Genomic DNA, 13,894 nt, shown 5'->3' with positions numbered 1-13,894 from the left:
AGTAAATCTGATTATATTGAAATGAGTTTTATTTAGGGCATAAAACCCAACAGGACCAACATAGGGCTGGCCACTAACTCTTATTTTTGCTCTATTTTTATTATTTTTTAATTCTAAATAATTCAATCCTAACCCTAAGAGAATTAGTATTAAAAAAAAAAAGAGTAAGGTCTCACTATCCAACTAATGCTTCTATAGCTTTAAACCTAGTTTTCATTCTGACACACAACTAGTGTTTTAAGACTTCTTCTTCTTCTTTTCTCTCTACTAATTTTGAAATTCTTAGTCTTCTTCACCATCAAAATTCGAGCCTTAGTGATTGGGTGCATGCCCACCCATAGCAAGTTAGTCCTCAATCATAGTGTGTAAGACTGTGAAGAATCCAAACAACTAAAGGAGTGTCGAACTCAGATCTTGGTGATACTCTGCTACAGAAAGGATACAAGGGTTAGAGATCTGAGCAGAAGGAGTCATTTAATTCCGCTGCAACCAATGTAAGGCTTCTCATATCTTTTATGTGTTTCATTTTATATTATTTTAGAAGTTCATATTTAGGATGTTAAAAACATACTTGTTAGTAAATCTAGGTCCTGGTAAAATAAATTCCAATAATAGTATGACCTTATGTGACTCTAAAGTTTATTATTTCAAATTGGAAACTGAAATTTACTTCTAAGTTTTGTCAGAATTTAAGAAGGGCCATAAGTACGAAATTGAAGTTTAGTACAATTTTCTACGTACTCTTAGACAGATGGTCAGTCTGAAGGGATAATTCGGATAATGAAAGATATGTTGCAAGTTTACATGATGAATTTTAAGAATTCATGAAATAAGTATATGCCTTTTAAGTAAGTTCTCATACAACAAGCAGTTATCAAGGTATGATAAGAACGGTTCCTTATGAGATACGAACAGTATGAAGTATCATATTTGAAACCCAAGACAAAAAATATATATATCCAAAGTCAGTTCAGCGAACATGATAGATTTTAAAGAAAATTATGGCCAAGGTGTTACTTCTCAAAATAGACAGTAAGAGATGCGTTAATATGAAGCTCAGAAGTAAAGAAATTCCCAAGTAAGGGAAAACATGTCATTCTACGTACGTTACCAGTGATAGGAATGAATTACTTTAGGGACAAGGGTAAGATATAACCTAGGTTCCTAAGATTTTTAGAACTTCTTGAAAAAATTAGATTATTAATTTTTTATCTAACCTTATGATTAGCATTGCCAGCATACATGATATCTCCATGTTGTATAAAGATAAAGTTCCTTAAAATAGAATTATAGTATTGGTCAAGATGTTTGAAGAAACGTTAAGGTGGAGGAAACCACTTGAGTATTAGAATCCAACTAACGTCCAAAGTTATTCAAATTTGATTTCGAGCATGAATTCTTTTAACGGGGGATAATTGTAATGATCGCATTGTTAAATCATGATAATTAGCAGATAATTAAAGATTTACTTATTATTTTATGATTATATGTCTCTTAGTAGAAATTAAGGCTTATTGCCATAAATAGGCCTTAGGAAAATATTTTCTCAATTATGGAGATATATTTGAATTCTAGATGCATTATATATAATGTATATGAAATTTTATGATTTTCATGTTTTATGCCTGGTAACAGTGGAATGCGATGATTTGGCCAATAGAGTTACTTGGTATGATTGAATATCTTGGAACTAACACGATAGTATATCTAGACATTAAAAATGTCAGGATTATCCAAAGTTATGGTTTTGGACCGTTAAAGCCTAGAAATGACTTAAGCTTGAAGAAGGGTAATTTTGGAAATTTTTCCAAGAGGTGGATTTTGTCCTTATGGACTTAAATAGAAATCAATTAGTTAATTTTTTGGGTGAGAATTATTTTTAGTTAAGGTATATGTTTAATTAGGAATAAGGTAGAATAGTCAATAGCAAACAAAACTCATCCAACCTCTTCACTCTCTCTCTTCTTGTTCGGCTAAACCAAGGAACCAAGGAAAACCAAGATTTTCCTCACCAATTTTAGACCAAGCAGTAGGGATTTCAGCATAGGAATTCAAGGGTTTTCTTAGCCAAGGTTGAGGTAAGTTTCTTGTCTTTTTTTTCTCTTCATTTCAAGAGAAAAAAGTTAGGTTTGATTATGTAATTTTAAGCTAAAGGTTTTGTTGAGTTTGGTTATTGTTATAATTGAAGTCTAGCGATTAATTTATGTTTGCTTGAGCTGGTTTTGGGTAGATTGTTTGTTGTTGGCAAGGTTTGAGCTAGGTTTGAGTTTCGAGCTCAAACTTAGCTCAACAATGGTAGTTTTTTAGTCAGAGCTTTGTGGATGCTTTTATTTGTTGAAATATGATACTGGACTTAAGTTACGTGTTCTGGAAAGTTTGGAAAGGTTTGGATTTGATTTGAGGTAGTTTTGGGATTTTGGGGAAAACCTGCTATAAAAATGGCAGGTCGTTTTTGGTAAAACGGCCTACCGTTTTTCCAGGCAAAAAACCCAAAAAAAATGGCTTGTCGTTTGCTCTGAAACAACCTACCATTTCTTGGGTACTTTTCTCGAGATCTCATTTTTAGTGGTTTTTTTCGGCGTAGGGTTTAGTATAGGGAAATCTTTAGTTTCAAGTTTAAGTTCCCAAAAGTGATTTAGCGGATCACTTAGAAGTTTTACTAAAATTATGACTTAGGGCCAAATCATCGAGCAGCAGTTTCCTCTCAGAGTTACCGGCATGCTTGCATTCGGAATCAAGCTAAGATTAGTATAATGATATGCATATGTGATTACATGTTTAGCATGCATATTTATGAATGCCTATTAGATTACATTAAAATAGCGGTATCAATATATATAGAGTTATATTTGATATCGATGAATGTATGTTTGGCATAAGTACTGATTGACACTATCACATCGGTACAACTAGAGTACCAAGTATAAGCTGATATTATGGTCGATAGTACTGTCGTACGAACGTTCTAGACTCAGTACGCGTGGGACATGGAATAGGGTTATGATTAGGTGTATGGGCGCCTAGTTATAATCTGGTTTATGTTATGATATGATTATGCTTTTCTTATTGAGTTTGTCGACTCACAGTTATTACATGTATGTACATGTAAGAGTTAGAATCGAACTGGGATGAGTCTAAAGCTAGGGTAAATATTGAACATATCAAGACGGTTAGACCTGGAGCGTTCAGGGTCTTCGAGACAGTTTAGGCTCACCGTTTTAGTAATAATATAAAAGATAATTTTTGTAATGCAAGTATTTTGTAAACTTATGTAAATTTTAACGGGATCCCGAACTTATATAAATTATGTTTATTTTTAAAGTTTCAATTATTTAAGAAAATTTTAATTATTCACGTTTTTCATTAAACCATTTGATAAACAAAGGCGTGCACAGAAATTATAAAATCACGGTAACACACCTAATTTAGTAGGGTGGTACAACCCTACTTTCTTATTTAGCTATATATGATCTTTGTCCAAGATTCTAGGAAGATAATTCCTGATCTTGTGCGATTTGGTAGAAAACGGGTAACTACACTTGACTTCCGAATACACGTTGTAGGCTTGTTTCGACTGTGCATTTATATGTCTTCTTAATGTTGACCATGTTGGATGAGGACTCACCTGGACGAGTTGACTGCTATTTACTCGAAAGAACTAATGACTTATGGATTCGTTCTAGTGACATTATTTGGGTCCACTGTTGGGCTTTGAATATTTGCACTATGTTTGCTATCTAGATTTCACGTGTTCCCTGTCGTAAACATGGGTAACAGTAGGAGAGGAAAGAGATGGATTATTCTCATTCAATTTGGTAAAATGAAGCAAAAGAAAGAACGAACGAGATTATATGTAAGAGTGTTTATCCAATTCAATCTGCACTATTTTGCTCATAGTGCATCCAATCTGCACTAAATGCGAATTTTATTTTTTGAATCCAATCCAATCTGCATAATAACTCAAATACAATCCAATCCGCAAAAGTACAGATTGGATTGGTTACTTTTTAATATTGAATTAGTTAATATTTATTGATTTTTATTCTCATAACTAACAACAAAATAAAAATAAACTTTTGTTGTTTTATATCTCCAACGACAAATTAAATTAAATAACAAACTAAAAGGAAAAGAAAAAAAAAATGTATACATAAAGAAATATTTAATTTTGATTTAGATTATATTTTCCTTAAAATAAGAATAAAATATACACTTGATCTATTATATTCATTAGATTTTTAAATCACTATTTTTTTACATTAAAATATTGATTGTATATATAACTTTTTAAAAATTTACATAAATATGTATATTAAATTAAATCGGTTATTTTTACATGTTAATCAACATCTAATTTGCACAAGTTCATTTGATTTTCAAGATTTTATTGCTTAGCATTTGATTTTCTCAAGATTTTGTTGCTCTTACCAACTCTTCAATTTGAAGATCTGAGTAGTAGTTGCCAATGTGAGAAAAAGCTTTTACCCATGTTTTAGACAAGATTATGCATCAACTGAAAAACGAGTTGATCATGAACTTGTACATAGCATTGAATATACAAAAAAAAAAAATAAAACATAAAATTAAACTGAATGTACTTATTACATGATTGTACAGCTATACAATAAATGGTAATGAAAGAATTGCTTGAAGTAATAATTGCCTGCCGATATGAAGCTTTCGGTATAGTTCAAATAAAGAATAGGAATGAAAACTGCAGTAAACAAGAAAGCTTCAAGGAACAACTGGAAAAACTTTCTCCAAGAATTCAGAGAACCGCTTAGCATACATGTGTGGCTCACAAACAGAAATTGACAAAGGATCGAATTTCATCGACTTGTATGCGTGCTCAAGTTTCTTTTTTACATTGTACTCCTGCAATATGTCAATTATGCCCATGTAAAGAACAACATCATAAACCTCGAAGAGTTCAACTTCAGCAGAGTCTTGTTGTGCATTGGCAGGAAGCTTGTGTTGTGCTTGTGCGGGCATGTTTACTCCCAGTTGCACTCGTAGCCTGAGTACAATGCAAATTAGTCAGTAAACTTGTTACAATCTGCTCTCGAATTTCGTCTAGTAGATACTATTGTGGCACAGAGGTCATATTTCATGTGCTCTGACCCACTCTCACTCCCCCCATACACCCTAAACGTCAATCTAATTAATCAAAGCACAAAAAAATGGAGTAAAGAATCATGACTCTTTGATAATTTTGGACTTTACCGCTCATCCCAGCTAATTCTATGATATAAATCTCCTTGAAAGTGCATCCTAGTGTTAAAGCTATGCAGAATTTTGTACAGCTCAAAACAATTTCTCTTTAATTAAACATCAAATAAAGTGAAACCACGGATTTACGTGAGATCACTTCAAAGCTACAGAAAAGAAAAAATATACAAACAAATAAAAGAATTTTTATAACCCATAGTGTCTTCAGAGGTAGTTAAGAGTATACATCTACTTTAACATAAGGTGTAATGTGTAGTAAGAATGTACTAACACTTTTTTTTTTTCTACTAGAATAAGAAGCCCCAACCAGGCAATAAGGAAAACAAGTCGAGATAAAAGACCAAAGTCATTTTTCTAATTATTCAGATGCAAAGACATCGATGAACCTGGGTTATCTCCTCCGAATATTCTTTCTTTTTCAGCAATAGTATTCTACATTTTGCTTACCGACTCGCTGATCACGGTGACTAAAGTGGCAGTATCTTGAATATGTATCCTATGGCTATCACTTAGGATGTAGGTAGATGTGTTTATTGTTGCTTTGAAGTTTGGAAAAGGAATATAGGGTCAATGGTAGTAAAGGTGTCCTGTTAATGATTGATTTCGAAAAAAGCATATGATAAAGATGGAGCAAAGAGGATACAAAGCTAAAATGGCAATTGTGAATGACATGGTGCTAATCCTTGGTAACATATTTGATCAGGATTTAATGGTAAACTAAGGGGAAATTTAAGGTAATAGATGACCCTCTATCACATTTCCTTTTTTATCTTTGTGGCAAACGGATTGGGAAGATTTGTGGATAAAGCAAAGTTGAAAGTTCTCTTTCAAATGCTAGTGAATGGTAGGGATAAGGTCGAACGTTGAAGTCTTGCAACTACAGTTTATAGATGGTATATTGTTCTTTGCTGAAGCAAAAATTACAAACTTTCCCAACTTAATTAGATTGTGGGAAACTTTATGCTCAATATTGAAAGTGATGACTAATATGGAGAAAAGTGTAAAGAGACATTTCTATAGATTTCTCCAAATTGTTGTGTTTTCTGCAAAACCAAATTGGAGGTCTAGCAATCAACTATTTTGATATTGTTCCTTCACCTGGGATGCCAATGCAAAATTCGTACAACATATAGGAGAGGAATCGGCATCACCAGAACATTGCCAAATTATTGTACGGCAAGTGGATGTTATGGGAAAAAGAAAATCTTAATCTCCTTAATTAATAAGAGCGGGGCACTATGCATCACATGAGAGCTAAATGTGAGAACAGATGAGATATGAACCAACTCTTACACAGCTCCAAAATACTAAGAAATAGCAAGAAATAAATATTAGGTAATAGATGAAAATTGAGATGAGTTGGTATACCTTGCAGTTCCAGGAAGTAAAACATCAACTTCCATGTCACCTATAGAGTATGCTTTTAGTGTCTTCCCTCTGATGTGAGGACCTGGTGCAGTACTAACAGAGCTGGGTTCATGGGTTACTAATCGTAGCCCATTCGGAGGAATCTGGAACTCACCTTGTAAATGTTCACCTACTACTCAAATTTGATTAATCAAGAAAAAAATTAGAATACAGCAATAATTTCCTGTTCGTCACCAAACAAAACAATAGTTAAAATGTTCTATGTTAGACAACATGCACTCATGCTCCTCAACATTAAATCGTGTGGCTGACTCCCACGTTATTTGTGCAATCGAATTCCAAATAACTAATACCTACACATGAACTACCAAAAGGTAGCATTACAGGCTTTGAAGTATGAGTTGACAATAAGGAAGTTAAACAAAGGTGTTAGCTTGGTGTTTCTTAGAAGCAAGACCAGTACCTTCATGTCTGGTTCTATGTAGACCATACATCTTGGTTTAACAGTGCCATGTATTTTACTTGTAAAATATATTTTCTTATAAAAAAAATGCCATTCATTTGAGCTATGGTGAAACAAAAACGCTTCTACACCAAAATCACCAAATTCTTTAACAATTAAAAGATATAATTAGGAAAGAAAATTGTCTGCATTGGAGCCTACCATTATGGGAGGGTAAATTCTCCTGAGTGTTTGCTGGATCAGGAGGTTGCAAGGACTTGAACCTTTCAGGAGCTCTAAAATGTAATCCCACCAGAAGGCTATAATCAATAATCTGTTGAGATTCTAAGAACTTACAGTCCAATAATATTTGCCTGCGAAAAAAATTAAAGGATTCTACCATGTTAGAATGTAAATCGACATTATTTACCTAACAGATGCCATTACAATGCACAACCAAATATAATAGTTAATTAATGAATCAAATTTTATATTATTTTATTAATTTATAAGAAAAAAATAATTTTATTGTATATTGTAAACTCAACCATAGGAGTCCCCAGTTTACATTAATCACACCAAAACAATCTCAGCCAGAAATAAGAGCTAAAAACTAAGAAATGCGGTAATTCCCAGCAACAATAATATTACATCAACTTTTTCTATCACCACCACTGCAGTTAACAGAATATTAAACAGATGAATTATACAGGATTTGCTTAGCAAAAAAAAGTACAACTAGGTTTTTTTTGCCGAATGTACAAGTAGTTTGTCCTTGTCCAACAAAGAAAATTGGAGATTTTGTTTAGTAGGAAAAATAAAATAATAAACCTTATACACATATAAACTTCTATAGCTAAATTTATTTGGTCAAATTTATGGAAATCATGCATGTTGGTCTAGACACATTAACATCAGTTCATTTTGTGTTTCATGTCATTAACTTCTATTATTCTCAATAATTGTAGAAAAACAATTTTTTAGCAATATTTGAACTTTTAGCATTTAACAAACCGAAAATGGGACTATAACAGTGGTTACATTGGAAAAAAATCAGTACTTACTTGAAAAGGGATTCTCGTAATAATTTGTCCATATGAAACTCATATGCCAGATCTAGATCTTTCAACGTGGTATTCTGGTCAACTTTATCTTGATCTGTTGTTCTCCCTTGAGTTGACCCCTTCAAATCATAGCGACGATGAATCCGTAATTCAGTAAAGAACATATTCCCCATCACCACAAAACGTACCTGAAAAGAAACTGATTAGCAAAGGCAAAAATTTCCAGATAAATCAAATGTTAGATGCATGAGCATCTAAAAATGAGCTAGATGTTTGTGAGAAAGTAAAGCAGATCATTGGACAGAAACCAGTCCATACCTTCCTTCCAGCTCTTAGTTTTATCCGATGGAGTCCAAAAAATTTTGTTATGAGAGTATTTTCATGCTCTCCTACATGACTATAGTATTTAGGCAACATTCTGAGCAACACCTACAGAAAGATGAAATTAGAAGGATAAATAATAACAGTAATAAAGACAGTTAATTATATCATTGTTCTGTAGCTTGTTCAAATCAGCAAGGTAAATAAACAGCTAAGTTTATTTTCAAATGAAAAATAATAATTATAAAAAATAACCAATGAAAAAAAAAAAAAAGAGGACGTGGGCAGGAAAAGAAAAGGTTTATGTCTCATATAACACAGCAATATTTTATACACCTAACCATGCACGTAAATTGAATCCAGATGAAGTTAATATACTTTAGTCCTAGCAATATGTAAAGCTGATAAGCCTAGTATTAATAATAAGAAATTAAGTACTTATTGACACAACTCAGTCAAATCACTTATTATAGGAGAGGTGAGGGCTGGCGAGGTCATATACATGTAAGGGCAACCACACAGTCAAGTCTGCAAGGAAAAGGTTCCACCACTTTTTTTTGCATTACCTCTATAACAAACACCCCAGTTGGTATGACGTATATTGACCATCTTATCAATAAACAAAATGAAAATGGAATGTTTAGCCACATGAGTAAAACTTTCATAGTGGATCCTATATAGGGTGCCAAAGCATTGTTTTAATTCCAATAAGTGAAAAATAAAAGGCAATCCTACGGACCAAATGCTTAGAAAATGACATACGATTATGATTTTAATATGGTTTCAAATTACTACCCACTGCCTTGATCATTCATAGCTTTTTTTCATTTCCCAATATATATGAGAGAGAGAGAGAGAGAGAGAGAGAGAGAGAGAGAGAGAGAATGACCGCTAAAAACAGTACCAATTAGTTAGAACCCCAAGGAAGGTATGTCTCAAACTAATATTGTCCCTGGATTGTTTTCAACTCTAAGGTTCAGCCAATATCCAGCTTACTTGTGAAATACAATAAGGTATTTCAATATGAAACCTCACTTTCACATTACTATCCTATTTTTGTGGGCTTCCATAAGTTTGTTATCATATGCCAACATTAACCCTGAGAGAGATACTTGCAAGCTTTCAAACAATTGATATACAGCAGCACCTTATTCGTACTCTTAGACTCGAAAATAAATAAATTGTCAAGGTTGACACAGATAGACAAATAAAACCGATTAAAAGCTAGGAATACAAATAATTGACTGTGGAAGTTTGTGTTCAAACCTTAAGTTCAGATTTTTTTAATGTCTTAATCACAAATCTATCATCATGAGATAGAAAGAAGAGACTCCCACTTTTTCCTTGAGAAGAGAGCTCTCTTAAACCATCATCACCGCAAATGGACATCATGTAATCTGCCGCATCCAACTTGAACATCTCCCTCAAATTCCTAAAATAGGCTAACAAAATTAGAATGAATATACAAAGTTATAAACAGGTTATGTAACTATGAAAATGTAAGAGTATAATGTTGGATGCTCTACGCATTTTGGACTTTAAAATTAGGAATTTCAGATAACAACTGAGAGCTGAATACTTTTCGTTTTTCAAGATTCGACACTTCTATATCCAACAGAAAATACAAACAAAAGAAAAGGCAGGAATTCCTGATAAAAGTGTATCTAAAAATTATAACACATAATACAATTTTTTTCATTTTCTCTTGCAACTTCAATGCATAAACATTTGAGGACATTATGTTTTCAATCCATATGCATTTAGATTGATACCTAGAACTTGAACTCAAAACAAACTAATATTTTCTTGAACTTTTCTTCTTCTTTCTGTCTACAGAACCCAAGAATCCGAAATTTTCAAAGCTAATTGGCCTCCTAAAGCAAAGCAATGTCACATATAAAACATGAAAAGTGAAAAAAGGGTTAGTTCTTTTATCACACTGATACAACTCCGACTCCAACTCACATCACCTCAATCAAATGGCAAACACAATGGGAATGTGGAAGATATTCAAGACAATAGGATGTAAAATGAGCATGTTGTTTGTGTTAGGAAATAAATAAAAGCTATTAGATAAGTCTTTGACCATAAAATGAAGTTCTATTCAATTGAAATATAGACAGGTAGATCTCAAGTAGCTTTTAACCAAACAATATACATATATGCTTGCATCGTTTTAATAAGATTGGAAAATACCTAAACACCATTGGACAATAATCTTTCCAGTAGAAATCAATTGAATCGTGGGGAGGTGTAAATTGAGAACCTTTTCTGGGGAAATACATCCTTATCCTAGCCCGCTCCCCAAAATCAGATGATCGAACTTCACGCACAGGCACTGGGGTAATCTTTCCAACAGTATATCTGTGAGCTTCAAAAAGAATTTCAGTAAAGTAATAATCCCAGAGAACTATGTAAATAGTTTTTTTATTTTAACTAAAGGAGATGCAGAAAATATCATGAAGAAGCAACAATACAACAAAGTAGTTCAAATTATTGTTTTAAATTATTTAAATCCTGGGATTGAGGGTGAATGAAAGATAGGGCATTACTTCTACCAACAAAAACAAATATGAAGTTCTTTACACAATGAATCTCAATCAGCAATTGAATAGAATAAGTAATCATGTGCACACTAGTAATATAACAGGCAACGTACCTGATACCAAGTTGCAAATTAAGTCTTAAATACTGGCTCCAATGGCCGTCAAAAATATTGTAACATGAGCTCTTCTTTACTTCATCTGCATGAAATGCTTTATGTTCTTTTTGTTTCCTCGGTATCTCTGCATGGCTCCTAATTTTTTCTTTAATCAAAACCCCTTGCATGTACTCCCTTTCATAAACAGAAGCGTCGTTATCCTGAGACAGATTTTGACTTCCTCCATAGGCATGGGACAATGCGCACGAGGAGTCGTTACATAAAAATTCTCTAGAAGAATCTGAACGACTCCAAGTTTCTCTAAATGACACACCCCTGTGTGATATTCGACTTGAACTTTTCAAAATTCCACCAGCAGAAATTTTCTCAGAGAGACTTCTCTTAACAATTGATCTCTGAGGTTTTTCTTCTGGTAACAAGTTCTTTTCATCATTCTCTGAATTTCGGGAGCTACACCATTTCTTTAAGTAAGGATGTTTACTTCCAGCAGGATAGAACAATCCTTTACCATCCTTTAGACCATTACTCCACGTTCCAAAATAGTATCCTCCATCTGCAAACCTATAAATACCATATCCATGTCTGAGCCCATTTAACCAAAGGCCATCGTAAAGGTCACCATTTGCCCATTTCATAACCCCTCTACCACTCATCTTCCCACCTTTCCAACACCCAATATACATATTTCCACAGTTCCAAGAATATCTACCGTTACCTTCGTGTACTCCTTCCTTCCATGTACCTTCATATATGTCTGAATTACAATACTGTTTCTTTCCAAAACCATGAACAATATTCATCCTCCACAATCCTCGATAAATAGAGCCATCAGATCCAGTGAAGGTACCAAAACCATGAAGGTAATCACCGGCAAAATCACCTTCATATTGGGCTCCTGACACCCAAATTATTTGCCCTTTGCCTGTCATTTTTCCATCTTCCCAATCACCTTCGTAAGCAGTCCCATCTGACCATGTATATTTTCCCTTACCATGTGGCAGTGCTCCCTGAAAACTTCCAATGTAAACATCTCCATTCGAGAAGGCTTTCTCAGGTAACCTGGAATCAGTTCAAAAAGATTGGAGCAAACACAAAGTTAGATACTATTGACTTTATATCCTTGATCTTGGCATTCATTAGTATAATAGAGAGGGAAGAAGAGAGAACAGAGTAATGGTTACAGCTTACCTTTCAATATTCTCCATAACCAGCTAGCCGTTCTAAATTATTTTAACCAATTTTCATCTCCTATAATATTTGATATCAAGACAAGACATCATGCAGTTAGAAAAGTATTCTTCATTCATCTTCATCTTCACCAGTCACAACATATATAACTCATCATCGCACTCTCAGACCCTGAAGTCAACCATAAGAACAGTGAATTCATGGAATTATGCATAACATTTTGCTGTATAAATATATAAATCTACCAGTTCCTGAATACAGATTCAGATTATAATTGTGCTGTCAAACAAAAACGCCTAATATCATCAAATACTTTGCTTATAATGGTCAACAATCATGTTTCAGCTCCAGAAGTTACCGGTACATGTGTATGTTACCAATTGAACAGATACTTAAATCAACTTAGCACTTGAAACCAACAGATTTTATAGTATTAAGTACATTAGCTTAAACTTAATTTTATATGTGCAATTAATTTAACCAAATCAAAAATATTTATAGAAGATCACTAACACCATAACTGGATATTTAGTATCAGTTTTGCCTTTCTCTTACATCGCGCATAATGTTCTTGCTTTCTATACATATAGAGGAAAAGAATGAGCACAAACTTAATACACGAAATTAAAAATAGCTCATAATAATTTGGCTCCACAAAAATGACCCATATCATAGTTTTGAAGCTTTCTCCACAAACCTCTAAGAAAATAAAAGCCATACCATACACCAGCTGATTAGTGTAACTGGGAGTTCTGAGCTACAGTGAGCTAGTTGGAAAATTATTGAGAGACCAAAAATAAATGCAAAAAGTAATCAAACGAGAGCATAAGATGACACATCCATTCCCTTAAAACTTGATTCAGTTCTTTCGTCCATTAAAACAAAGCAGTGATAATTCACGTAAAGCGGAACTGGTTTTCATTACAAGTTCACAATTGATAACAAGGAAGACCTTGAAAAGGAAAATAAGAAGAAGAGAACTCACATGAGGTTGGAATGGAAAGGAATCTGTAAGGGAACCAGAGAAAGAGCTTGAGGAAAGATAACTATGGAGAATTGAGAAGAAATGGAAGAAGAAGAAGAAGAAGAAGAAAAACCCTTTTATTTAAATAATAATTAATTAAAAATTTATGAGTTGTTTAAAACAGGAAGCCGGTCTTTTCCCCTACCAAATAAAATAAAAAAATATATTTTATTGAAGCCCATCATCTCTTTTTGAGATCCTCTCCTTCAATTGACACTTCACCTTTCTTTCTCCCTCTCTGTTCTTATTTTGTCTTTGTGTTTTTTTTCTTTTTCTTTTTCTCTTTTATTTATTTATTTTTTATCAAAAAAAAACAAAATTGACAACATGTGAATTATTATTTTTATTTTTTTTTTGAAGGTTTGTGGAGTGTGAGTGTGTGACAAATATCACCCTCAAATGACAAATTGTTACCTCTAATTAAGACTAAAAGTAGATTTGGGAAAAAAATATAGGGAAATGCTAGAAGGCACTAGTGGTGCCTAGCACTCTCCTACGTGTCAATATCGATATTAGTTCAACTAAGTATCGGGTCCCATATAATTTAATATAATAGCTTTTAAGAAGTATCGCTAGTCAATCGCAACGCGACATAT

At 33.3% G+C, this 13,894-nt stretch overlaps 1 protein-coding gene across 3 annotated transcripts; it reads right to left on the bottom strand.

Moving 5' to 3' along the window:
• Positions 1-4,567: 4,567 nt before the first annotated feature.
• LOC115724997 (phosphatidylinositol 4-phosphate 5-kinase 8) lies at positions 4,568-13,539 on the bottom strand. Of its 3 annotated transcripts, none has more exons than XM_030654389.2 (10): positions 13,260-13,539; positions 12,275-12,445; positions 11,084-12,145; positions 10,621-10,788; positions 9,691-9,856; positions 8,422-8,532; positions 8,104-8,291; positions 7,262-7,413; positions 6,598-6,769; positions 4,568-5,017 (listed from the first exon to the last, which is right to left on the bottom strand). In XM_030654389.2, the coding sequence occupies exons 2-10, from the start codon at positions 12,289-12,291 to the stop codon at positions 4,735-4,737; spliced, it is 2,319 nt and encodes a 772-aa protein (XP_030510249.1). In that variant the 5' UTR covers positions 12,292-12,445; positions 13,260-13,539; the 3' UTR covers positions 4,568-4,734. The 3 variants fall into 3 exon arrangements, with proteins under 3 accessions (XP_030510249.1, XP_060973311.1, XP_030510250.1); XM_061117328.1 differs by having other exon boundaries at positions 6,598-6,766; positions 13,260-13,518; XM_030654390.2 differs by lacking the exon at positions 13,260-13,539 and adding an exon at positions 12,972-13,249.
• Between the last annotated feature and the right edge of the window lie 355 nt (positions 13,540-13,894).

The sequence above is a fragment of the Cannabis sativa genome, chromosome 6 (genome assembly GCF_029168945.1).
Source record: "Cannabis sativa cultivar Pink pepper isolate KNU-18-1 chromosome 6, ASM2916894v1, whole genome shotgun sequence".
Classification (NCBI taxonomy): domain Eukaryota; kingdom Viridiplantae; phylum Streptophyta; class Magnoliopsida; order Rosales; family Cannabaceae; genus Cannabis; species Cannabis sativa.
Note: the sequence above shows the minus strand (reverse complement) of the source record. Positions and strands in the feature narration are given on the sequence as shown.